At 47.2% G+C, this 26,627-nt stretch overlaps 1 protein-coding gene across 1 annotated transcript in view; it reads left to right on the top strand.

Moving 5' to 3' along the window:
- Nucleotides 1-26,627, top strand: part of LOC140733780 (glutathione hydrolase 1 proenzyme-like) — a 621,183-nt gene that overhangs the window by 484,026 nt on the left and 110,530 nt on the right. The window contains exons 6-8 of the mRNA XM_073057536.1: nucleotides 9,125-9,282; nucleotides 14,275-14,424; nucleotides 18,554-18,690. Of these exons, the coding sequence (XP_072913637.1) occupies nucleotides 9,125-9,282; nucleotides 14,275-14,424; nucleotides 18,554-18,690 (445 nt within the window). The remainder of the gene's footprint in view (nucleotides 1-9,124; nucleotides 9,283-14,274; nucleotides 14,425-18,553; nucleotides 18,691-26,627) is intronic.

The raw sequence follows: 26,627 nt of genomic DNA, 5'->3' as shown, positions 1-26,627 counted from the left end.
GACTGAACTGCACACTATGCTCCAAGTGTAGTCTGACTGAACTGCACACAGTGCTCCAAGTGTAGTCTGAATGAACTGCACACAATGCTCCAAGTGCAGTCTGACTGAACTGCACACAGTTCTCCAAGTAGTCTGACTGAATTGCATACAGTACTCCAAATTCAGTCTGACTGAAGTGCATACAATACTCCAAAGCAGTCAAACTGATGTGCACACAGTACTCCAAGTGTTGTCTGACAGAAGTGCACACAGTATTCCAATTGCAGTCAGACTGAATTACACACAGTACTCCAAGTACTGTCTGATTGAACTGCACACAGTACTCCACATTTAGTCTGACTGAACTGCACAAAATGCACCAAGTGCAGTCTGAATGAACTGCACACAGTGCTCCAAGTGCAGTCTGAATGAACTGCACACAGTGCTCCAAGTGCAGTCTGAATGAACTGCACACACTGCTCCAAGTGCAGTCTGAATGAACTGCACACAATGCTCCAAGTGAGGTCTGACTGAACTGCACACAGTGCTCCAAGTGAGGTCTGAATGAACTGCACACAGTGCTCCAAGTTCAGTCTGAATGAACTGCACACAGTGCTCCAAGTGAGGTCTGAATGAACTGCACACAGTGCTCCAAGTGAGGTCTGACTGAACTGCACACAATGCTCCAAGTGCAGTCTGAATGAACTGCACACAGTGCTCCAAGTGCAGTCTGACTGTACTGCACACAGTGCTCCAAGTGCAGTCTGACAGAAGTGCACACAGTGCTCCAAGTGTAGTCTGACTGAACTGCACACAGCGCTCCAAGTGCAGTCTGACTGAACTGCACACAGTGCTCCAAGTGTAGTCTGACAGAACTGCACACAGTGCTCCAAGTGCAGTCTGACTTAACTGCACACAATTCTCCAAGTGCAGTCTGACTGAACTGCACAAGGTCCTCCAAGTGCAGTCTGACTGAACTGCACACAGTGCTCCAAGTGAGGTCTGACTGAACTGCACACAGTGCTCCAAGTGCAGTCTGACTGAACTGCACACAGTGCTCCAAGTGCAGTCTGACTGAACTGCACACAGTGCTCCAAGTGCAGTCTGACTGAACTACATACAGTGCTCCAAGTGAGATCTGAATGAACTACATACAGTGCTCCAAGTGCAGTCTGAATGAACTGCACACAGTGCTCCAAGTGAGGTCTGAATGAACTGCTCACAGTGCTCCAAGTGCAGTCTGACTGAACTGCACACAGTGCTCCAAGTGCAGTCTGAATGAACTGCACACAGTGCTCCAAGTGCAGTCTGAATGAACTGCACACAGTGCTCCAAGTGAGGTCTGACAGAACTGCACACAGTGCTCCAAGTGCAGTCTGACTGAACTGCACACAGTGCTCCAAGTGTAGTCTGACTGAACTGCACACAGTGCTCCAAGTGTAGTCTGACTGAACTGCACACAGTATTCCAAGTGCAGTCTGACTGAACTGCACACTGTGCTCCAAGTGCAGTCTGACAGAACTGCACACAGTGCTCCAAGTGCAGTCTGACTGAACTGCACACAGTATTCCAAGTGCAGTCTGAATGAACTGCACACAGTGCTCCAAGTGAGGTCTGAATGAACTGCACACAGTGCTCCAAGTGCAGTCTGACTGAACTAAACACAGTATTCCAAGTGCAGTCTGACTGAACTGCACACAGTGCTCCAAGTGCAGTCTGACAGAACTGCACACAGTGCTCCAAGTTCAGTCTGAATGAACTGCACACAGTGCTCCAAGTGCAGTCTGACTGAACTGCACACAGTGTTCCAAGTGCAGTCTGAATGAACTGCACACACTGCTCCAAGTGCAGTCTGACTGAACTGAACACAGTGCTCCAAGTGCAGTCTGACTGAACTGCACACAGTGCTCCAAGTGCAGTCTGAATGAACTGCACACAGTGCTCCAAGTGCTGTCTGACTGAACTGCACACAGTGCTCCAAGTGCAGTCTGAATGAACTGCACACAGTGTTCCAAGTGAGGTCTGAATGAACTGCACACAGTTCTCCAAGTGCAGTCTGACTGAACTGCACACTGTGCTCCAAGTGCAGTCTGACAGAACTGCACACAGTGCTCCAAGTGAGGTCTGACAGAAGTGCATACAGTGCTCCAAGTGCAGTCTGACTGAACTGCACACAGTGCTCCAAGTACAGTCTGACTGAACTGGACACAGTGCTCCAAGTGAGGTCTGAATGAACTGCACACAGTGTTCCAAGTGCATTCTGAATGAACTGCACACAGTGCTCCAAGTGAGGTCTGACAGAAGTGCACACAGTGCTCCAAGTGCGGTCTGAATGAACTGCACACAGTGCTCCAAGTGCAATCTGACTGAACTGCACACAGTGCTCCAAGTGAGGTCTGAATGAACTGCACACAGTGCTCCAAGTGAGGTCTGAATGAACTGCACACAGTGCTCCAAGTGCAGTCTGACTGAACTGCACACAGTGCTCCAAGTGCAGTCTGACTGAACTGCACACAGTGCTCCAAGTGAGGTCTGAATGAACTGCACACAGTGCTCCAAGTGAGGTCTGACAGAACCGCACACAGTGCTCCAAGTGAGATCTGAATGAACTGCACACAGTGCTCCAAGTGAGGTCTGAATGAACTGCACACAGTGCTCCAAGTGAGGTCTGAATGAACTGCACACAGTGCTCCAAGTGAGGTCTGAATGAACTGCACACAGTGCTCCAAGTGAGGTCTGAATGAACTGCACACAGTGCTCCAAGTGAGGTCTGAATGAACTGCACACAGTGCTCCAAGTGCAGTCTGACTGAACTGCACACAGTGCTCCAAGTGAGGTCTGAATGAACTGCACACAGTGCTCCAAGTGAGGTCTGACAGAACCGCACACAGTGCTCCAAGTGAGATCTGAATGAACTACATACAGTGCTCCAAGTGCAGTCTGAATGAACTGCACACAGTGCTCCAAGTGAGATCTGAATGAACTACATACAGTGCTCCAAGTGAGATCTGAATGAACTACATACAGTACTCCAAGTGCAGTCTGAATGAACTGCACACAGTGCTCCAAGTGCAGTCTGAATGAACTGCACACTGTGCTCCAAGTGCAGTCTGAATGAACTGCACACAGTGCTCCAAGTGCAGTCTGACAGAAGTGCACACAGTGCTCCAAGTGAGGTCTGAATGAACTGCACACAGTGCTCCAAGTGCAGTCTGAATGAACTGCACACTGTGCTCCAAGTGCAGTCTGAATGAACTGCACACAGTGCTCCAAGTGCAGTCTGACAGAAGTGCACACAGTGCTCCAAGTGTAGTCTGACTGAACTGCACACAGCGCTCCAAGTGCAGTCTGACTGAACTGCACACAGTGCTCCAAGTGCAGTCTGACTGAACTGCTCACAGTTCTCCAAGTGCAGTCTGAATGAACTGCACACAGTGCTCCAAGTGCAGTCTGACAGAATTGCACACAGTGCTCCAAGTGCAGTCAGACTGAAGTGTACACAGTGCTCCAAGTGCAGTCTGACTGAACAGCACACAGTGCTCCAAGTGCAGACTGACTGAACTGCACACAGTGCTCGAAGTGCAGTCTGACAACAGTGCACACAGTGCTCCAAGTGCAGACTGACTGAACTGCACACAGTGCTCCAAGTGCAGTCTGACTGAACTGCACACAGTGCTCCAAATGCAGTCTGACAGAACTGCACACAGTGCTCCAAGTGCAGTCTGAATGAACTGCACACAGTGCTCCAAGTGAGGTCTGACTGAACTGCACACAGTGCTCCAAGTGCAGTCTGACAGAACTGCACACAGTGCTCCAAGTGTAGTCTGACTGAACTGCACACAGTACTCCAAGTGTAGTCTGACTGAACTGCACACTGTGCTCCAAGTGCAGTCTGAATGAACTGCACACAGTGCTCCAAGTGCAGTCTGACTGAACTGCACACAGTGCTCCAAGTGCAGTCTGACAGAACTGCACACAATGCTCCAAGTGCAGTCTGAATGAACTGCACACAGTGCTCCAAGTGCAGTCTGACAGAACTGCACACAGTGCTCCAAGTGCAGTCTGACAGAACTGCACACAGTGCTCCAAGTGCAGTCTGACTGAACTGCACACTGGGCTCCGTGAGGTCTGACTGAACTGCACACAGTGCTCCAAGTAGTCTAACTGAATTGCACACAGTGCTCCAAGTGCAGTCTGACTGAACTGCACACAGTGCCCCAAGTGCAGTCTGACTGAACTGCACACAGTGCTCCAAGTGCAGTCTGACTGAACTGCACACAGTGCTCCAAGTGTAGTCTGACTGAACTGCACACAGTGCTCCAAGTGCAGTCTGACTGAACTGCACACAATGCTCCAAGTGCAGTCTGACTGAACTGCACACAATGCTCCAAGTGCAGTCTGACAGAACTGCACACAGTGCTCCAAGTGCAGTCTGACAGAACTGCACACAATGCTCCAAGTGTAGTCTGACTGAACGGCACACAGTGCTCCAAGTGTAGTCTGACTGAACTGCACACAGTGCTCCAAGTAGTCTGACTGAATTGCACACAGTACTCCAAATTCAGTCTGACTGAACTGCACACAGCGCTCCAAGTGTAGTCCTACTGAACTGCACATAGTGCTCCAAGTAGTCTGACTGAATTGCACACAGTACTCCAAATTCAGTCTGACAGAAGTGCACACAGTGCTCCAAGTGCAGTCTGACTGAACTGCACACTATGCTCCAAGTGTAGTCTGACTGAACTGCACACAGTGCTCCAAGTGTAGTCTGACTGAACTGCACACTATGCTCCAAGTGTAGTCTGACTGAACTGCGCACAGTGCTCCAAGTGTAGTCTGAATGAACTGCACACAATGCTCCAAGTGTAGTCTGACTGAACTGCACACTATGCTCCAAGTGCAGTCTGACTGAACTGCACACTATGCTCCAAGTGTAGTCTGACTGAACTGCACACAGTGCTCCAAGTGTAGTCTGAATGAACTGCACACAATGCTCCAAGTGTAGTCTGACTGAACTGCACACAGTGCTCCAAGTGCAGTCTGACTGAACTGCACACAGCGCTCCAAGTGCAGTCTGACTGAACTGCACACAGTGCTCCAAGTGTAGTCTGACAGAACTGCACACAGTGCTCCAAGTGCAGTCTGACTTAACTGCACACAATTCTCCAAGTGCAGTCTGACTGAACTGCACACAGTGCTCCAAGTGTAGTCTGACTGAACTGCACACAGTGCTCCAAGTGCAGTCTGACTGAACTGCACAAGGTCCTCCAAGTACAGTCTGACTGAACTGCACACAGTGCTCCAAGTGCAGTCTGACTGAACTGCACACAGTGCTCCAAGTGCAGTCTGACTGAACTGCACACAGTGCTCCAAGTGCAGTCTGACTGAACTACATACAGTGCTCCAAGTGAGATCTGAATGAACTACATACAGTGCTCCAAGTGCAGTCTGAATGAACTGCACACAGTGCTCCAAGTGAGGTCTGAATGAACTGCTCACAGTGCTCCAAGTGCAGTCTGACTGAACTGCACACAGTGCTCCAAGTGCAGTCTGAATGAACTGCACACAGTGCTCCAAGTGCAGTCTGACAGAACTGCACACAATGCTCCAAGTGCAGTCTGACTGAACTGCACACTGTGCTCCAAGTGCAGTCTGACTGAACTGCACACAGTGCTCCAAGTGCAGTCTGACTGAACTGCACACAGTGCTCCAAGTGCAGTCTGACTTAACTGCACACAGTGCTCCAAGTGCAGTCTGACAGAACTGCACACAGTGCTCCAAGTGCAGTCTGACTGAACTGCACACAGTATTCCAAGTGCAGTCTGAATGAACTGCACACAGTGCTCCAAGTGAGGTCTGAATGAACTGCACACAGTGCTCCAAGTGCAGTCTGACTGAACTAAACACAGTATTCCAAGTGCAGTCTGACTGAACTGCACACAGTGCTCCAAGTGCAGTCTGACAGAACTGCACACAGTGCTCCAAGTTCAGTCTGAATGAACTGCACACAGTGCTCCAAGTGCAGTCTGACTGAACTGCACACAGTGTTCCAAGTGCAGTCTGAATGAACTGCACACAGTGCTCCAAGTGCTGTCTGACTGAACTGCACACAGTGCTCCAAGTGAGGTCTGAATGAACTGCACACAGTGTTCCAAGTGCATTCTGAATGAACTGCACACAGTGCTCCAAGTGAGGTCTGACAGAAGTGCATACAGTGCTCCAAGTGCAGTCTGAATGAACTGCACACAGTGCTCCAAGTGCAATCTGACTGAACTGCACACAGTGCTCCAAGTGAGGTCTGACTGAACTGCACACAGTGCTCCAAGTGTAGTCTGAATGAACTGCACACAGTGCTCCAAGTGCAATCTGACTGAACTGCACACAGTGCTCCAAGTGCAGTCTGAATGAACTGCACACAGTGCTCCAAGTGTAGTCTGAATGAACTGCACACAGTGTTCCAAGTGCAGTCTGAATGAACTGCACACAGTGCTCCAAGTGAGGTCTGAATGAACTGCACACAGTGTTCCAAGTGCAGTCTGAATGAACTGCACACAGTGCTCCAAGTGAGGTCTGACAGAAGTGCATACAGTACTCCAAGTGCGGTCTGAATGAACTGCACACAGTGCTCCAAGTAGTCTGACTGAACTGCACACAGTGCTCCAAGTAGTCTGACTGAACTGCACACAGTGCTCCAAGTGAGGTCTGAATGAACTGCACACAGTGCTCCAAGTGCAGTCTGACTGAACTGCACACAGTGCTCCAAGTGAGGTCTGAATGAACTGCACACAGTGTTCCAAGTGCTGTCTGACTGAAGTGCACACGTTAGTCCAAGTGCAATCGGACTGAACCGAAGTGGGCACAGTTCTGTGGTGAGGAAGGCAAATGCAATGTTAAACATTCATTTCAAGAGGACAAGAATACAAAATAAGGATGTAATGGTAAGGTTTTATAAAGCACTGGTGAGGCCTCACTTGGAGTATTGTGGGCAGTTTTGGCCCCTTATCTGAGAAAGGATGAGCTGAAAGTGGAGAGGGTTCAAAGGAGGTTCACAAAAATGATTCATGATTGAATGCCTTGTCATATCAAGAATGTTTGATGTCTTCACTGGAATTCAGAAGAATGAGGGGTTACCTCATTGAAACCTATTGGATGGTAAAAGGCCTTAACAGAGTGGATGGGGAGAGGATGCTTCCTATGGTGGGAGAGTCTAGGACCAGAGAGCACCACAGAATAGAGGGGGATCCATTTAGAGGTGACCTGACAGAGGTGTATAAGATGATGAGAGGCATTGATCGTGTGGATAGTCAGAGGCTTTTTCCCAGGGCTGAAATGGTTGCTACAAGAGGATATATGTTTAAAGTGCTTGGGAGCAGGTACAGAGGAGAGTGGTAAGTGTGTGGATTGGGCTCCTGGCAACGGTGGTGGAGGTGGATGTGATAGGGTCTTATCCACCCTATCTATCCATAGATTTAAGGATAGGTGAATGGAGCTTAGAAAAATAGAGGGCTATGATAAGCTGTGTAATTTCTAAAGTAAGGGCATGTTCAGCACAACTTTGTGGGCCGAAGGGCCTGTATTGTGCTGTAGGTTTTCTATGTTTTTCAGTGTTTCTTAGAATGGAAATATGGAGGAATTTCTTTAGTCAGAGGGTGGTTAATCTGTGGAATTCTTTGCCACAGGCATTTGTGGAGGCAAAGTCTTCATGTATATTTAAGGCAGAGGTTGAAAGATTCTTGATTGGTCAGGGATACAGGAAGGAAGGAGATTGGAGCTGAGAGGAAAATTGGATCAGATATGATGAATTGACAGAGCAGATTTGTTGGGCCAAATGGCTTAATTCTGTTCTTGTATCATATGGTCTTATGGTCTTTATCAAATGTCTTACTAAAGTCCATGTAGATAACATCAGCTGCCTTGCCCTCATCAAACACCTTTGTCACCTCCTCAAAAACTTGTAAGTTATGACCTTCCCCACACAAAGCCAGGCTGATTGTCCCTCGGAAGGCAATGCCTTTCCAAATGTGCATAGATCCAATCTGGATTATCCAGGTATCAGTATCCTCTGATAACTTTCCTGCCACTGATGTGAGGCTCTCTGGTCTATAATGGCTCACTGGTCCTGGTGAAGGGAGTTGGCCCAGAACATCGACACTTTATTCCTCCCCATAGATGCTGCCAAATCTAGTCAGCTCCATCTTCGGCACTAGCCAACAAAATATCCAGGACATCTTTAGGGAGCGGTGTCTCAGAAAGGCAGCATCCATTATTAAGTACCTCCAGCACCCAGGGCATGCCCTTTTCTCACTGTTACCATCAGGAAGGAGGTACTGAAGCCTGAAGGTACACACTCAGTGATTCAGTAACAGCTTCTTCCCCTCTGCCATCCGATTCCTAAATGGACATTGAAGTTTTGGACACCACCTCACTTTTTTTGATATACAGTATTTCTGTTTTTTGCACATTTAAAAAAATCTATTCAATATGTGTAATTGATTTACTTGTTTATTTATTATTATTATTATTTTTCTCTCTCTGCTAGATTATCTATTGCATTGAACTGCTGCTGCTAAGTTAACAAATTTCACGTCACATGCCAGTGATAATAAACCTGATTCTGATTCTGACCCACAAAGGGTTTGTTGTTCTGGCCAATAAGTATCTGCATTATCCTCCGTTCACTTCTTGAACAAAGGCACAACATTGTCACTCTCTGGGACTTTGCCTGTTGCTAGTGAGGACATCAAGATCTTTGTCAAACCCAAAGTACTAACAATCTCCTCACTTGCTTCTTTCAATATTCTATGATGCATGCCATCAGAACCTAAGGACTTGTCGCACCTTAGTGCCTCACAGAAGAGCCAGCACCACCTCCTCCCTAATCTCAAAATGTCCCAGCACATTAACTCACTTCACTCTGCTTCACCACCCTCCAAGCCGTGCTCGTCAGTCAGTACTGAGACACTGACTGCTTACGTCCCACATATTGACCATTGGTAAAGGCTGAAGCCAGAAAGCAGGGGAGGAGTGTTTGTGTAGGGAGTCAGTGGGGAAAACAGCCTGCAGTCTTGTACACATTTGCTGTGAGCGGTTCACAATCTGTTGCATTGCAGCCAGAGCCACCTGACTCTTTGCTTCCTCTCCACAGTGAGGTGTTCTGTAAGGATGGTACCATTCTCCAGAAAGGCGATATCATCAGATTCCCAAAACTGGCTGCAACCTATCAGGTGCTGGCAGATGAAGGTGCTGATGCATTTTACAATGGATCCCTGTCCGAGCAGATTGTGGCTGACATCAGGAATGCAGGTGGGTAGCGGCCTTCTCCATTGGGATTATAGCAGTGACCAGGATCCTTGTCTCCTGATCTCATCCGTTCCACTGGTATCCTATGCCCTCACAGCTGAGAAACAGGTCATCTGGCCCACTCTATCTGCGTCCATCCCGATACTAATGGTGTTCATTTTAACTTGGACTGGGAATGATTTTATGTGTAATGTGAACGTTAACTAGTCTCTCAAACCCAGAGATCACCGGGCTTTGACCTTCAAATGGTGAAGAGAGCACAGTGTATAGAGCACAAGATATGAGCAGAATTAGTCCATTAAGACTATCAAATCATCTTCACCATTCATCTAATCTTCTTTCAACCCCGCTTTCCTGCTACGTTAACCTTTAACCCTCTTACTCATCGAGATGTATCCATCTCAGCCTTAAAGCAGTTGTCTGTGGCAATGAATTCCACAGATTCACCACCCCACGGCTGAAGAAATTCCTCCTCTTTCCGTTGCAAAGGGATGTCCCTGTACCCTGAGGCTGCACAAATGGATATCTGACTCCGCTACTGATGAGAATATCCTCTACCCTGGCCTTTCAGTATTCATTAGTTCTCCATTCATCCTTCAGGACTTAAAACAAGTTGAAATAGCATGGACAACACACACAAAATGCTGGTAGAACACAGCAGGCCAGGCAGCATCTATAAGGAGAAGCACTGTCGACGTTTTGGGCCGAGACCCTTCGTCGGGACTCATAAATAGCATGGATTGCGCTAAAGTCCTTGTATCATCCAGCATGAAAACAGGCCATTAAGCCCATCTGATCTGAGATTGCCATCGATAAGAGACCATAAGCAATGGGGACAGAATTAGCCTATTTGGCCCATCAAGTCTGCTCTGCCATTTCATCATGGCTGGTCTATTTTCCCTCTCAATATTCTCCTGCCTTCTCTCTGTAACCTGTCCTGCCCTGACAAATCAACCTCCGCCTTAAATACACCCAATGACCTGGCCTCCACAGCCACCTGTGGCAACAATTTCCACAGATTCACCTCCATCTGGCTAAATAAATTCTTCATTTCCATTTTAAATTGATGTCCCTCCATTCTGAGGCTGTGCCCTCTGGTTCTAGACTCTCCAACTGTGGGAAACATCCTCTCCACATTCTCTGTCTAGGCCTTTCAACATTCGATAGGTTTCAATGAGATTCCCCCCCCCCCCGCCCCCATTCTTCTAAATTCCAGCGAGTATAGGCCCAGAGCCATCAAAAGCCCCTTGTGCAATATTCTCTCATTCCTGGAATCATTTTCGTGAACCTGCTCTTAACCCTCTCCAATGTCAGCACATCCTTTCTTAGATAAGGGCCAAGACTGCTCACAATACTCCAAGTGAGGCCTCACCAGTGCCCTATACAGCCTCAGAATTACATCCTTGCTTTTATATTCTAGCCCTCTCGAAATGAATGCTAACATTGCATTTGCCTTCCTCACCACCGACTCAACAAGAGTCCGACTCAACACCGACTTCAGGATCGAAGGACGTCCATTTGGAACAGAGATGCGGAGAAATTACACCTCTTTCTGAGGATCTGATTTCATTTTTTACCAACAGAGCCATCCCACCCCCTCTGTCTACCTGCCTGTCCTTTCAAAACCAGGTGTATCCGTAGATGTTAAGCTTCCAATTATGATCTTCTTTCAGCCATGACTCAGTGATGCCCACAATATCATACCTGCCAATCTATAACTGTGCTACAAGATCATCTACCTTATTTACATGCTGTGTGTGTTCAAACATAACACCTCCAGTCCTGTATTCATCACCTGTAATGTTCAGTCAGAATCGTGGGTCTGGCAAATGAGACAGAAGGCGCTCTCGAAGAACAGATATATTGATCATCTATTAACAAACGGTAAAAATTCAATTCAACCAAGCATTCATGTTCCCTAAGTTGCAGGCACTACAAAGCCAAATATTCAATAAATCCACGTACAGTCAAACATACTCTGATGAAAGTTTACAGAGCATACCTTCCCAATGGTCATGTGCATCCTTGCCTTAAACAAAGGAGGGAGAGAGTAAGCCCTTTCCACGTGTAATTTTATATACCCAGGATGTTTGAAACCGGACAGCAGTCAGCTATCCAATGGTAACCGGAGGTGCAGCTCCTAGACTAACCGGTCATGACGGAAGTGACTTTCAATCAGAATAAGGCACGGTCCACAGGACAGCATCCTTTTCGATTTTGTTTTCATGTAGCACTGCAAATCATCTCTCTGGCAGCAATTTTGCCCTTTCATCTGCCTGTCCTTCCTGACAGTCTTACAGCACACTGCATCTGGCTGTATATGAACTGTCCCATCCTCAGCCCTATCACTCCAATTCCCACTCCCCTGCCAAATCAGTTTAAACCCTCCCCAACAGCTCTAGCAAACCTACCCTCAGGATATTGGTCTCCCTTGAACCAGGTGTAACTCGTCCTTTTTGTACAGGTCACACCTTCCCCAGAAAAGATCCCAGTGATCCAAATTTCTGAAGCCCAGCACCAGTTCCTCAGCCACACAGTGATGTGCCAATCATGCCATACTTGCCCTCACTGGGGCATGGCACAGACACAATCCAGGGACCGCTACCCTGGAGGTCTTGCTTCTCAGCTTTCTATCTAGCACCCTGAATTCTCTTTCAGAACATATGCACAGATATCAGTAAGGAGGACTTTGCCAATGTCGTTCCCAATGCCTCGGTCAATGCGGGGTTATCCATCCCGGTTCATCCCTGATTGTTTTGGTTCAATGGTTGGATACAACGGAATGCTTGCTCAGCAACCAGATTGCTGTGCACTCAGAATCTCATCTATCCAGACCAGGCAGGGCTCCAGGATTCCTCCCCTAAAGGACATGAGTGAACCAGACGGGGTTTTAACACAATCGACATGGTTTCATGGTCTTCAGACATTTTTATTGAATTCAAAGTCACCAGCTGCCATGGTGGGATTCAAAATCATGCCCTGGCATGTCATTGGGTCTCTGGATTACTGATCCAGTGGTAATTACCACTGTGCCAAATGTTAATATAATAATAAATATACCTCAACTTTTACTGTGAAACATTTTAGAGCTTGAAAGTATTTAAATTGACAGTGTTTCAAATTAATTCTAAATATTCATAATGTGAATATTACAAAAAACATTGATTGTGCAACAGAGCTCTCATGTCAAGCAGGCATTGTGATACTCAGCTCTCAGACCGTGTGGACATTGTGATACTCAGCTCTCAGACCGTGTGGACATTGTGATACTCAGCTCTCAGACCGTGTGGACATTGTGATACTCAGCTCTCAGACCGTGTGGACATTGTGATACTCAGCTCTCAGACCGTGTGGACATTGTGAAACTCAGCTCTCATGCTGTGTGGACATTGTGATATTCAGCTCTCATACCGCGTGGACATTGTGTTACTCAGCTCTCAGACCGTGTGGACATTGTGATACTCAGCTCTCATACTGTGTGGACATTGTGATATTCAGCTCTCAGACCGTGTGGACATTGTGATACTCAGCACTCAGACCGTGTGGACAATGTGATACTCAGCTCTCAGACCGTGTGGACATTGTGATACTCAGCACTCAGACCGTGTGGACATTGTGATGCTCAGCACTCAGACCGTGTGGACATTGTGATACTCAGCTCTCAGACTGTGTGGACATTGTGATACTCAGCTCTCAGACCGTGTGGACATTGTGATACTCAGCTCTCAGACCGTGTGGATATTGTGATACTCAGCTCTCAGACCGTGTGGACATTGTGATACTCAGCTCTCAGACCGTGTGGACATTGTGATACTCAGCTCTCAGACCGTTTGGACATTGTGATACTCAGCTCTCAGACCGTGTGGACATTGTGATACTCAGCTCTCAGACCGTTTGGACATTGTGATACTCAGCTCTCAGACCGTGTGGACATTGTGATACTCAGCTCTCAGACCGTGTGGACATTGTGATACTCAGCTATCATACCGTGTAGACACTTCCATCTCAGAATACCTTTAGTATTCTGGTTTATATTACTGGCCAGTTTGCCCTCATATTTCATCTTTTTCCCTTTATAGCTTTTTTAGTTGCCTTTTGTTGGTATTTAACAGTTTCCCAATCACTCAACTTCCCACTCACTTTTGCTGCCTTATATACCCTTTCCGTGGCTTTTTATGCAGTCCTTAACTTCCCTCCTCAACCACAGTTGCCTACTCCTGCCATTTGAGAACACTGCTTCTGTGAGACAAATCTATCCTGCGCCTTGTGAACTATTCCCAGAAACTTCAGCCATCTCTGTTCTGCCATCATCCACGTGGGCAAGCTCCTCTCTCGTGCCTCTGTAATTCCCTGCTGACAAGTGGTTCACTCGCCAGAGCATAAAGCACGGAACACCGCAACAAACATTAACAGCAAACGACGTTTGTGAACTGTGTCCTTTACACAGGACTGCTTTGCTAAAAGTCTTGCCTGTGGAACAACCTGCCCATTCCTGCCCTGTACGGTGTGATTTCTCCTTCTCTCCTTTTCCATTCGCCTTCCCCACAGTTTTATTTCGTCACCTCCTGCGATGAACCTTAAATCCATCATCACTCAGCACTAACCCCTCACAAACACAAAAACCCTCTTTCTTCCTGCGGTACCCATGGACACTGCTTGCTTCTTCTCCAGGGCCACAGCTATCGCGCTGGAACACTGCCCAGCTGGGCCCGTCTGCTGCTCGCTTGCAGGACAAATGGTTTAGCTCTCTTTGCCAGCCCCACAAGCAAGTTTACTACGCATCCTCCTCCCTCCTTGCCCCCACTCTCCTCCTCAGAGACGCAGACTGCTTGCTGTTTCCCAGGGAGATGGGTAAACTTACCATGTTAAGCGGGACCAGGGTGGTAACCAAGTTTACCAGCGCCAAGCAAAGCTCGACAAAGCAAATGGAAACCCTGCTCCTGTGCTGACAAAATTACTTTGCACAATTACACTAGATCCATTTTCTTCCCACAGGTGGCAATATCACTCTGGATGACCTGAAGTCCTACACTCCTCGGTTAATGGAAAACCCGGTGAGGCTGGAACTCGGAGACTACACGCTGCTCACACCCAGCGTGCCCGCTGGTGGCCCGGTGCTGGCATTGATTCTGAACATTCTGAAGGGTGAGAAATGTAGACACCCTCCCTCCTCCAGTGGCGGGGAAGGGGTCTGTCGATATCCTCTCCATGCTCCTCGTCCTGCCGTGAGGACAGTCTCGCTCCCAGGCTGTCTGCCTGGGTCCCGGACACAGCACTGACACAACTGGCTCGCTTTCTTCACTTAATTTCAGTTCATTGATATAGACATTTCTATTTTTATATATTTGAACTAATGAGAGATAAATAGACGTTTTCCCAGATCTGAAATACCAAATACTGAAAGACATAGTTTTAAAGAGAGAGGGGTATGTGGTGACGTGGACGGGGCTGTGGAAGGAGGTGTTGGTGGGACGAAGCTGAACAGGGCACTCAGCAGGACAGAGGGTGGGGACGGTGAATGTCCAAAGTTTCCTCCTGTTGTGCAAAGTTCTGCCCAGTGACACCGACATGTGCGCACTGTATTGCATTTATAAAGGTATTCATTTTAACTGTCATCAAAACAGGGGCAGTAATTATTTTGATCTCTTCTGGGTTTATAGAAACATAGAAACCCTACAGCACAATACAGGCCCTTCGGCCCACAAAGTTGTGCCGAACATGTCCCTACCTTAGAAATTACTAGGCTTCCCCATAGCCCTCTATTTTTCTAAGTTCCTTGTACCCATCCAAAAGTCTCTTAAAAGACCCTATCTTATCCACCTCCACCACCGTTGCCAGCAGCCCATTCCACGCACTCACCACTCTCTGTGTAAAAAACTTAACCCTGACATCTCCTCTGTACCTACTCCCCAGCACCTTAAACCTGTGTCCTCTTGTGGCAACCATTTCAGCCCTGGGAAAAAGCCTCTAACTATCCACACGATCAATGCCTCTCATCATCTTGTACACCTCTATCAGGTCACCTCTCATCCTCTGTCGCTCCAAGGAGAAAAGGCCAAGTTCACTCAACCTATTCTCATAAGCCATGCTCCCCAATCCAGGCAACATCCTTGTAAATCTCCTCTGCACCCTTTCTATGGTTTCTACGTCTGGTGAGGCGACCAGAACTGAGCACAGTACTCCAAGTGCACTCTGACCAGAGTCCTATAAAGCTGTAACATTACCTCTCGACTCCCAAATTCAATCCCACGATTGATGAAGGCTAATACACCGTATGCCTTTTTAACCACAGAGTCAACCTGCACAGCTGCTTTGAGTGTCCTATGGACTCGGACCCCAAGATCCCTCTGAACCTCCACACTGCCAAGAGTCTTACCATTAATTCTATATTCTGCCATCATATTTGAAATACCAGAATGAACCACTTCACACTTATCTGGGTTGAACTCCATCTGCCACTTCTCAGCCCAGTTTTGCATCCAATCAATGTCCCACTGTAACCTCTGACAACCCTCCACACAACCCACAACACCTCCAACCTTTGTGTCATCAGCAAATTTATTAACCCATTCCTGCACTTCCTTATCTAGGTCATTTATAAAAATCATGGTCCCAGTACAGATCCCTGAGGTACCCCACTGGTCACCGACCTCCATGCAGAATGTGACCCGTCTACAACCACTCTTTGCCTTCTGTAGGCAAGTCAGCTCTGAATCCACAAAGCAATGTCCCCTTGGGAGGGGAGGCAGGGTTTGAGGGTCGGCACAACATTGTGGGCCGAAGGGCCTGTAATGTGCTGTACTATTCTATGTTCTATGTCCAAAAGCTCCAGCACATCCTATTTCTTAATATCTACATGCAAAAGCTTTTCAGTCTGCTGAAAGTCATCACCAAGATCCTTTTCCATAGTGAGTACTGAAGTAAAGTATTCATTAAGAACCTCTGCTATTTCCTCCGGTTCCATACACATTTCCCACTGTCACACTTGATAGGTCCTATTCTTTCACCTCTTATCCTCGTGTTCTCCACATACTTGTAGAATGCCTTGGGGTTTTCCTTAATCCTGCCCACCAAGGCCTTCTCATTGCCCCTTCTGGCTCTCCTAATTTCCTTCTTAACTCCTTCTTATTAGCCTTATGATCTTCTAGATCTCTAATATGACCTAGCTCTCTGAACCTTTTGTAGGCTTTTCTTTTCTTCTTGACTATATTTATTACAGCCTTTGTACACCACAGTTCCTGTACCCTACCATAACTTCCCTGTCTCATTGGAATGTACCTATGCAGAACTCCACACAAATATCACCTGAACATTTGCCACATTTCTTCCGTACTTTTCCCTGAGGACATCTGTTCCCAATTTAAGCTTCCAGTTTCCTGCCTGATAGCCTCATAATTCCCCTTACTCCAATTAAACACTTTTCTAACTTGTCTGTTCCTATCTCTCTCCAATGCTATTGTAAAGGAGATAGAATTATGATCACTATCTCCAATATGCTCTCCCACTGAGACATCTGACGCCTGACCAGGTTCATTTCCCAGTACAGCCTCTCCTCCTGTAGGCTTATCTACACACTGTGTCAAGAAACCTTCCTGAACACACCTAACAAACTCCACCCCATCTAAACCCCTTGCTCTAGGGAGATGCCACTTGATATTTGGGAAATTAAAATTTCCCATCCCATCAGTTTCTGTAAATATTTCTCGTAGCTGCACGTTCCAGACCTCATGAGCTTTTGATGTCGCGGTTTCTACTTCATTCAGCCGTTCCACTTTAAATGAACCAGCAGTTCTTTTGCACTTCACACCCTTTGCTTCTTTGGAGTTTGACAGAGTGGATCAATAATTTCTTCAATAAAAACAGTGTCAATGAGCCCGTTCTAAAATCTGCAGACAAATCATCATAAACTCCACGTTGTCAACACCGTCCATATCAGAAACTTTTAAAGGAAATGTGATTGTGTGCGATCGTGAAATATACTGAACATGCCAACAAGGGAGGTGACAACCTTCAATGTGCAGTTTAAATTCCTTCGTGCACTCGTGGAAAAGATGTGTGTGCACGCACCTTAGAGGGAACATTGTCCACGCCAATGTTCTCCCATTTGGGGCAAATGAGAGACTTAATGGTCTTCCTGGTCCTGCATTCAGCTGGAGCCCTGGAGACTGTCTCTCAGCCTCTGGTAGCTTTTAGCACTGTTCCTATCCTAGACCTGGCTCCATTCCCGTCAGAGACCAGACCCCTGTCCCTGTCACCCTTCCAGTCACAAACAGAGGCTCCCTAGACCTCGCGCTCCAGTCACACTCCACCTTCCCCTCACCAAAGCCAACGGCATTCCACATTCGTTCAGCCTGGGCTGTCCCAAGTCAGTTACTGGGGGCTTCCAGTTTGTGTGGGCTCCATGTCTCTGTGGACATGGGAGACACAGAGCCTGCTGGAGGAGCTCAGTGAATCGAGCAGCATCTGTGGGGATTGGGGCTAAGAGTGGCCAGTACAAAGGGGAGAAGGGGGAATGGTGGGACAGGTGATCGGCGGAAGGAGCAGAGGTGAACGATACTGGGTGGATGGGACACTGTTTAGGAGGCTCCACAAGCTCAAAGTGGTTCACAGCAGCAAGCGCCCATTTCCTCAGACCGTGGACAGCCCCAACTCCAACCCTCTCTCCCCCACTTCCAACACCTGTCTGAACCGAGACAGGTTGTGATGACAGACAGCCCTCAGGCAGTGTTGGTACAGTGGGCTGACCCCTACAACAGCCAGACTTGTGTATCTGACGGGACCTCTCCCTTAGTTCTCAGCTCTGGGGGGTGTATCCTGGAGCCCCGGAATCAATACCAGGTGACAAATCGTCTGAGGTATCAGTGAGCTGCCTGAAGGGGGATTACCTGTGATTCCGAGGACAGGGTGAAAGGTCACAGGCTGCCCACATGATGTGTCTGGGTACAGACCATTCTGGATTGCCATCAGCTGGGGTGGGGCTCCTGCCTCTGTCCCACCATCCTTTCCTGGTGCTCCGGCACCACTGACCTTCCTCGGACACTGGTTCTGGAAAAGGTCTTTGTCCAAGGTCCCAGACGTGGAGCATCTCTCTGTCTCTGTCCATTACCCTGCCCTGCCTGTCCCACCAGGAAAGCCATAGCTGAGTTGAGCAGCAGAATGAATTAGAGGGCCTGAATGGCCTTCTGCTGTCCGTTAACTGCCCTGTAGCAGCCAGTGAAACAGAATTAGCCCCCGTCTCTTCAGCACTAACTCACAGCACGTCCTCTGTTGACAGGTTATAACTTCAGCTCGGACAGCGTTTCCACGTCGGCACAGAAAGCTTTGACCTATCACCGGATTACTGAAGCCTTTAAGTTTGCATTCGCACAGAGGAGTAAGCTAGGAGATCCCCGATTCATCAACATCACTGGGGTAAGGTGCCCGTTCTGTTGTCCCGCTATCCCCACACGACCTACCTGCACAGGGCACGGGAAGGGGTCTGGGACCCACGGTGACCCCACACAGGGAGCCTGTCAGGGCTGCACACAGCTCACCGTCCCGGGGGCACGGAATGAGCAGACCGCTCGTAACCGCTGGTGACTGTTTCCAGTGAAGGGTGTCCAGAGCTGGGACCAACCTCCAGTGAGGAGGTGGTGGCGCTTGGAATCAAAGTCCCAGCCCCAGCATGAAGACCAGGAAGGTTTGAAAAGTACCTGCCCATGGTCTCCTTGGCGGCCAAGTTGAAGCTAGACACAGATCAGAGGAACAGCACCACATACTTTATCACGCTCGTCTCCAACCTGACTGCACCTACACCAATTTCTCTCTCTGTTTCCCACCACCCCCCTCCTTCTCTTTACCCTCCCCCAGCAAAGCCTGCACCTTCCTCCTTCCGGGTCTCCACATCCTTTCCTTTATTCCACAGTGCACTGTCCTCTCCTTCGACGAGAACCACCTATCACCTCCCAGCTTCCCACAGCATTCCCGCTCTATGCTTCCTGTCCCTTCTGACCTTCCTTCTCTCACCAGGTCTCACCGAACAGCTTGTGCTCCTTCTCCTCCACCAACCCATTTATTCTGGCTCCTTTCTGGTCCTGATGAAAGGTCACAGTCCAGACCAGTGAATGTTTATCCCCTCCACGGATGCTGCCTGACCTACTGAGCTCTCCCAGTGTTGCTCTGGAAACCCCGGGGAAGCTGGGACCATTGACTTTGTGAGGAATTAGAGAAGGTCTTTTGAAGAGTGAGTGAGGAGGGAACATTTCCCCTCGGAGGAAATGCCGAACAGACATACTCCAGGCATAGAACACTACGGCACAGAAACAGGCCATTTGGCCCATCTAGTCCAGGCCAAATGATTAATCTGCCTACCCAACAACCTGTATTCAGAGCACCGCCCCCCATATCCCTGCCATCCATGTACCCCACACTCACCACTCGCACTAGCAGCTCGTCCTGCACTCTCACCACCCTCCAAGCGAAGACATTTCCCCTCATCTTCCTCTAAAACATTTCACCTTTCACCCTTAACCTATTGTTGCAGTCCCACCCAATCTCAATGGAAAAAGCCTGCTTGCATTTGCTCTATCTATACCCCTCTGTCAAATCCCCCTTATTCTCTGTGCTCCAGGAAATAAATTACTAATATATTTAACCTTTCCCTGAAATGCAGATCCTCAAATCCTGGCAATATCCTCATAAGTTTTCTCTGCATTCTTTCAATCTTATTGAAATCTTTCCTGTAGACAGGTGACCAAAACTGTACACAATATTCCAAATTAGGCCTCACCAATGTCTTATACAACCTCAACCTAACATCCCAACTCCTTCACTCAGTGCTTATTTATGAAGGCCAATGTGCCAGTGATTTTCTTTACAACTCTGTCTACCTGTAATGCCAGTGTGAAGGAATCATGGACCCGTACTCCCAGATCACTCTGCTACAGCACACTCGTTGCCCTGCGGCTCACCAGGAAGCCCTAACCTGGTTGCCCTCTGCTTCCACTCTCTGGCTTCTCCTGTGCAGCCAAAGCCTAATCCAATTTATTACCTCATCTTGAATGCCAAGTGACTGAACTTTCTTGACCAACCTCCCACGTGGAACTTTGTCAAAGGCCTTGCTGATAACATCCATGGCCTTGCCTTCATCAACTTCCCCGGTACTCCCCCAAGAAACTCTAAGACTGCTAGACGTGACCTACTGTGTTGATCGAATCAGACCCTGTCTATTGAAATACTTATACTATGGATTCCAGTTAATTGGGACAATCGGGACCAGGTCATTTCAGCCCAATTAAGGAGTTGCTCCACTTCACTGAAACTTCATCAAAATAGCCAAAGAGATATAAAAAGACAAACTGCTGCTTAACTGACTGAAAATGGATGTATTTAAATGAAATACAAACAAAGTCGAACACTACCAATACCTCTACAATACGATAAAACTGTGTGTTAGTTCCCAATAGTTATCGACAGAGGAATTCTTCCAGTGCACGCTGCCGTGGCCTGATGATTGAACATTAATGAACAAAATCTGTGCAGAGACCTAGTGGCTTCATAGAATCCTTTCGATGATTGCATCCTCCAAATCTTGCAACATTCCAGATGATTGTTGATACCTTTAAATTCGTCATAGTCCCTAAATTGTTGAAGCAGTGAAATAATTTCATTTTCACTCCCAGCTGTTTCTGGCATCTCCAAGCCTGAATGCTTGAAACCACAGTGAGCAAAACGGTTCTGAATTGTCTTACTGCTTATTTCTTGCCAGCCATTAGTGACAAAAATACTGCTTTTTGAACACAGCCACATGCAACTGAGGCTATTTAAAAATTGTTTGCTGGAAATATGGAGTAATGGCATGCAGCTGATGCTAATTAGAACCTGTTCAGCAACAGGCTCCTGCCCCAATTAAGCAGCACAGTGCCCCAAATAAATGAAGGTAATCTCATTTTCTCCACTGCATATCCAACCACTTAGGGTTCCTTCCAGTAACTTCCCCACGACTGATTTCAGGCTCACCGGTCTATAATTTAAGGCTTATTCTTAGAGACTTTCTTAAACAATGGAACAACATTGGCTATCCTCCAATCATCCGGTGCCTCACCCATGGCTAAAGACATTTTAAATATCTCTGCTAGGACCCCACAAATTTCTGGGCTAACATCCCACAGGGTCCAAGGGAACACCTTGTCAGGTCCTGGGGATTTATCCACCCTAATTTGCCCCAGGACAACAAATACCTCCTCCTGTAATCTGTATGCAGTCCGTGACCTCACTGCCGCTTTGCTTCACTTCTATAATCTGTGTCCGACTCCCAAGTAAATCCAGATGCAAAGAATCCATTTAAGATCTCCCCCATCCCTTTCAGCTCCATGCATAGATCATCACTCTGATCTTCCAGTGGACCAATTTTGTCTCTTGCTTTTGATGTTTCTGTGGAATCACTTGGGCTTCTCCTTCACCTTGTCTGCGACAGCAACCTCATCCCTTTATTTAGCCTTCCTGATTTCCTTCTTAACTCCATAAGCACCTTCTTTGCTCCTTCCTGGCTATACCTGTTACGCACCTTCTCTTAACCAGGACCTCGATATCTCTCAAAAACCAAGGTTCCTAAACCTGTTATCGTTGTCTTCTATTCTGACAGGAAAATACAAACTCTATACTCTCAAATTTCACTTTTGAAGGCCTCCCACTTACAAGTGCACCTTTGCCAGAAAACATAATCCACTCTTGCCAGATTCTTTCTCATACAGTATCATCAAAACTTGTCTTTCTCCAATTCAGAATTTCAGCCCAAGGACCTGATCTATCCTTCTCCAAAATTATCTTGAAACTAATGGCATTGTGGTCACAACATTCAAATTGTTCCCCCACACAAACTTCTGCCACCTGCCCTGTCTCATTCCCTACCAGCAGATCAAGTATCACACGCTCTCTCATTGGGACTTCTTTGTACTGATGAAGGAAACTTTCCTGAACACATTTGACAAACTCTATCCCATCTAATCCTTCGACAGTATGGGAGTCCCAGTCAGTGTGTGGAAAGTTAAAATCACCTGCTGTCACAACCTGATGTTTTTTTCAACCGTTTGCGATCTCGCTGCAAATTTGTTCCTCTAAATCGCTCGGCTGCTGGGTGGTCTGTAATATGGCCCCATTAATGAGTCATACCTTTCTTATTCCTCAGTACCACCTGCATAGCTTCAGTGGACCAGCTCTCCAGTCTGTTGTCTGACATTTTCCCTGACTGGAAAGTTTTCCAGGCCTCCCCTCCTCCTTTAACCCCGCCCACTTCAAAGAACAATACAGCACAGTACAGGCCATTTGGCCCACAATGTTGTGCCGACCCTTAAACCCTGCCTCCCATATAACTCTCCACCTTAAATTCCTCCATATACCTGACTAGTAGTCTCTTAAATTTCACTAGTGTATCTGCCTCTACCATTGACTCAGGCAGTGCATTCCACGCACCAACCACTCTCTGAGTGAAAAACCTTCCTCTAATATCCCCCTTGAACTTCCCTCCTTAAAGCCATGTCCTCTTGTACTGAGCAGTGGTGCCCTGGGGAAGAGGCGCTGGCTGTCCACTCTATCTATTCCTCTTAATATCTTGTACACCTCTATCATGTCTCCTCTCATCCTCCTTCTCTCCAGAGAGTAAAGCCCTAGCTCCCTTAATCTCTGATCATAATGGAGACTCTCTAAACCAGGCAGCATCCTGGTAAATCTCCTCTGTACCCTTTCCAATGCTTCCTCACCCTTCCTATAGTGAGGTGACCAGAACTGGACACAATATTCCAAGTGTGGCCTAACTAGAGTTTTATAGAGCTGCATCATTACCCTGCAACTCTTAAACTCTGTCCCTCGACTTATGAAAGTTAACACCGCATAAGCTTTCTTAACTACCCTATCTACCTGTGAGGCAACTTTCAGGGATCTGTGGACATATACCCCCAGATCCCTCTGCTCCTCCACACTACCAAGTATCCTGTCATTTACTTTGTACTTAGCCTTGGAGTTTGTCCTTCCAAAGTGTACCACCTCACACTTCTCCGGTTTGAACTCCATCCGCCACTTCTCAGCCCACTTCTGCATCCTATCAATGTCTCTCTGCAATCTTCGACAATCCTCAACACTATCCACAACACCACCAACCTTTGTGTCGTCTGCAAACTTGCCAACCCAACCTTCTACCCCTACATCCAGGTCGTTAATAAAAATCACAAGTAGAGGTCCCAGAACAGATCCTTGTGGGACACCACTAGTCACAACCCTCCAATCCGAATGTACTCCCTCCACCATGATCCTCTGCCTTCTGCAGGCAAGCCAATTCTGAATCCACCTGGCCAAACTTCCCTGGATCCCATGCATTCTGACTTTCTGAATAAGCTTACCGTATGGTACCTTGTCAAATGCCTTACAAAAATCCATGTAGATCACATCCACTGCACTACCCTCATCTATATACCTGGTCACCTCCTCAAAGAACTCTATCAGGCTTGTTAAACACGATCTGCCCTTCACAAAGCCATGCTGACTGTCCCTGATCAGACCATGGTTCTCTAAATGCCCATAGATTCTATCTCTAAGAATCTTTTCCAACAGCTTTCCCACCACAGACGTAAGGCTCACTGGTCCATAATTACCCAGACTATCCCTACTACCTTTTTTGAACAAGGGGTCAACATTCACCTCCCTCCAATCCTCCGGTACCATTCCCGTGGACAACAAGGACATAAAGATCCTAGCCAGAGGTTCAGCAATCTCTTCCCTCGCCTCGTGGAGCAGCCTGGGGAATATTCTGTCAGGCCCCAGGGACTTATCCGTCCTAATGTATTTTAACAACTCCAACACCTCCTCTCCCTTAATATCAACATGCTCCAGAACATCAACCTCACTCATATTGTCCTCACCATCATCAAGTTCCCTCTCATTGGTGAATACCGAAGAGAAGTATTCACTGAGGACCTCGCTCACTTCCACAGCCTCCAGGCACATCTTCCCACCTTTTCAGTCCTATCTTCACTCCTGTCATCCTTTTGTTCTTCACATAATTGAAGAATGCCTTGGGGTTTTCTTTTACCCTACTCACCAAGGCCTTCTCATGCCCCCTTCTTGCTCTCCTCAGCCCCTTCTTAAGCTCCTTTCTTGCTACCCTATATTCCTCAATAGACTCATCTGATCCTTGCTTCCTAAACCTCACGTATGCTGCTTTCTACCATCTGTTTGGATTCTCCACTTCACTTGTCACCCATGGTTCCTTCACCCTACCATTCTTTATCTTCCTCACTGGGACAAATTTATCCCTAACATCCTGCAAGAGATCCCTAAACAGTGACCACATGTCCATAGCACATTTCCCTGCAAAAACATCATCCCAATTCTCACCCACAAGTTCGTGCCTTATAGCCTCATAATTTGCCCTTCCCCAATTAAAAATTTTCCTGTCCTCACTGATTCTATCCTTTTCCATGATAATACTAAAGGCCAGGGAGCAGTGGTCACTGTCCCCCAGATGCTCACCCACTGAGAGATCTGTGACCTGACCCGGTTCGTTACCTAATACTAGATCTAGTATGGCAATGCTGTTTGTCATATACATTAATGATCTGGATGGTGGGATGGTAAATTGGATTAGTAAGTATGCAGATGATACTAAGATAGGTGGCATTGTGGATAATGAAGTAGGTTTTCAAAGCTTGCAGAGAGATTTAGGCCAGTTAGAAGAGTGGGCTGAAAGATGGCAGATGGAGTTTAATGCTGATAAGTGTGAGGTGCTACATTTTGGTAGGACTAATCAAAATAGGACATACATGGTAAATGGTAGGGCATTGAAGAATGGAGTAGAACAGAGTGATCTAGGAATAATGGTGCATAGTTCCCTGAAGGTGAAATCTCATGTGGAAAGGGTGGTGAAGAAAGCTTTTGGTATGCTGGCCTTTATAAATCAGAGCATTGAGTATAGGAGTTGGGATGTAACGTTAAAACTGTACAAGGTGTTGGTGAGGCCAAATTTGGAAAATTGTGTACAGCTCTGGTCACCGAATTATAGGACAGATGTCAACAAAGTAGAGAGAGTACAGAGAAGATTTACTAGAATGTTACCTGGGTTTCAGCACCTAAGTTACAGGGAAAGGTTAAACAAGTTAGGTCTTTATTCTTTGGAGTGTAGAAGGTTGAGGGGGGACTTGATAGAGGTATTTAAAATTATGAAGGGGATAGATAGAGTTGACGTGGATAGGCTTTTTCCATTGAGAGTATGGGAGATTCAAACAAGAGGACATGAGTTGAGAGTTAAGGGGCAAAAGTTTAGGGGTAACACGAGAGGGTACTTCTTTACTCAGAGAGTGGTACCTCTGTGGAACGAGCTTCCAGTAGAAGTGGTAGAGGCAGGTTCAATATTGTCATTTTAAAAAATTGGATAGGTATATGGACAGGAAAGGAATGGAGGGTTATGGGCTGAGTGCAGGTCGGTGGGACTAGGTGAGAGTAAGCGTTCGGCACAGACTAGAAGGGCCGAGATTGCCTGTTTCCGTGCTGTAATTGTTATATGGTTATATGGTTATATTCCCCCAGGTCGGCCTGTCAACATACCGTGACAGGAATCCATCCTGGGCGCACTTGACAAACTCTGCCCCGTCTAAACCATTGGAACTAATCAGGTGCCAATCAATATTAGGGAAGTTAAAGTCACCCATCATAACAACCCTATTATTTTTGCACCTTTCCAAAATCTGCCTCCCAATCTGCTCCTCGGTATCTCTGCTGCTACCAGGGGGCCTATAGAATACCCCCAGTAGAGTAACTGCACCCTTCTTGTTCTTGACTTCCACCTATACTGACTCAAAAGAGAATACTGCTACATTACCCACCCTTTCTGTAGCTGTAATAGTATCCCTGACCAGTAATGCCACCCCTCCTCCCCTTTTCCCCCCTCTCTATCCCTTCTAAAGCACTGAAATCCAGGAATATTGAGAATCCATTCCTGCCCTGGTGCCAGCCAAGTCTCTGCAATGGCCATTACATCATCATTCCATGTATGTATCCAAGCTCGCAGTTCATCACCTTTGTTCCTGATGCTTCTTGCATTGAAGTACACACACTTTAGCCCTTCTACCTTACTACCTTTATACCCTTTATTCTGCTGCTCTTTCCTCAAAGCCTCTCTATATGTTAGATCTGGCTTTACTCCATGCACTATACTTGCAGCTCTCGCATGACCTTTATCCTCCTCCACCTCACTATCTGCTCTAACACTCTGGTTCCCCTCCCCCTGCAAATCTAGTTTAAACCCCCCGGAGCAGCACTAGCAAACCTTCCCACAAGGATGTTAGTACCCCTCCAGTTCAGGTGCAACCCGTCCCATCGGA

The sequence above is a fragment of the Hemitrygon akajei genome, chromosome 9, assembly GCF_048418815.1.
Source record: "Hemitrygon akajei chromosome 9, sHemAka1.3, whole genome shotgun sequence".
Lineage (NCBI taxonomy): Eukaryota > Metazoa > Chordata > Chondrichthyes > Myliobatiformes > Dasyatidae > Hemitrygon > Hemitrygon akajei.
This window is presented reverse-complemented; position numbering and strand designations above follow the sequence as displayed.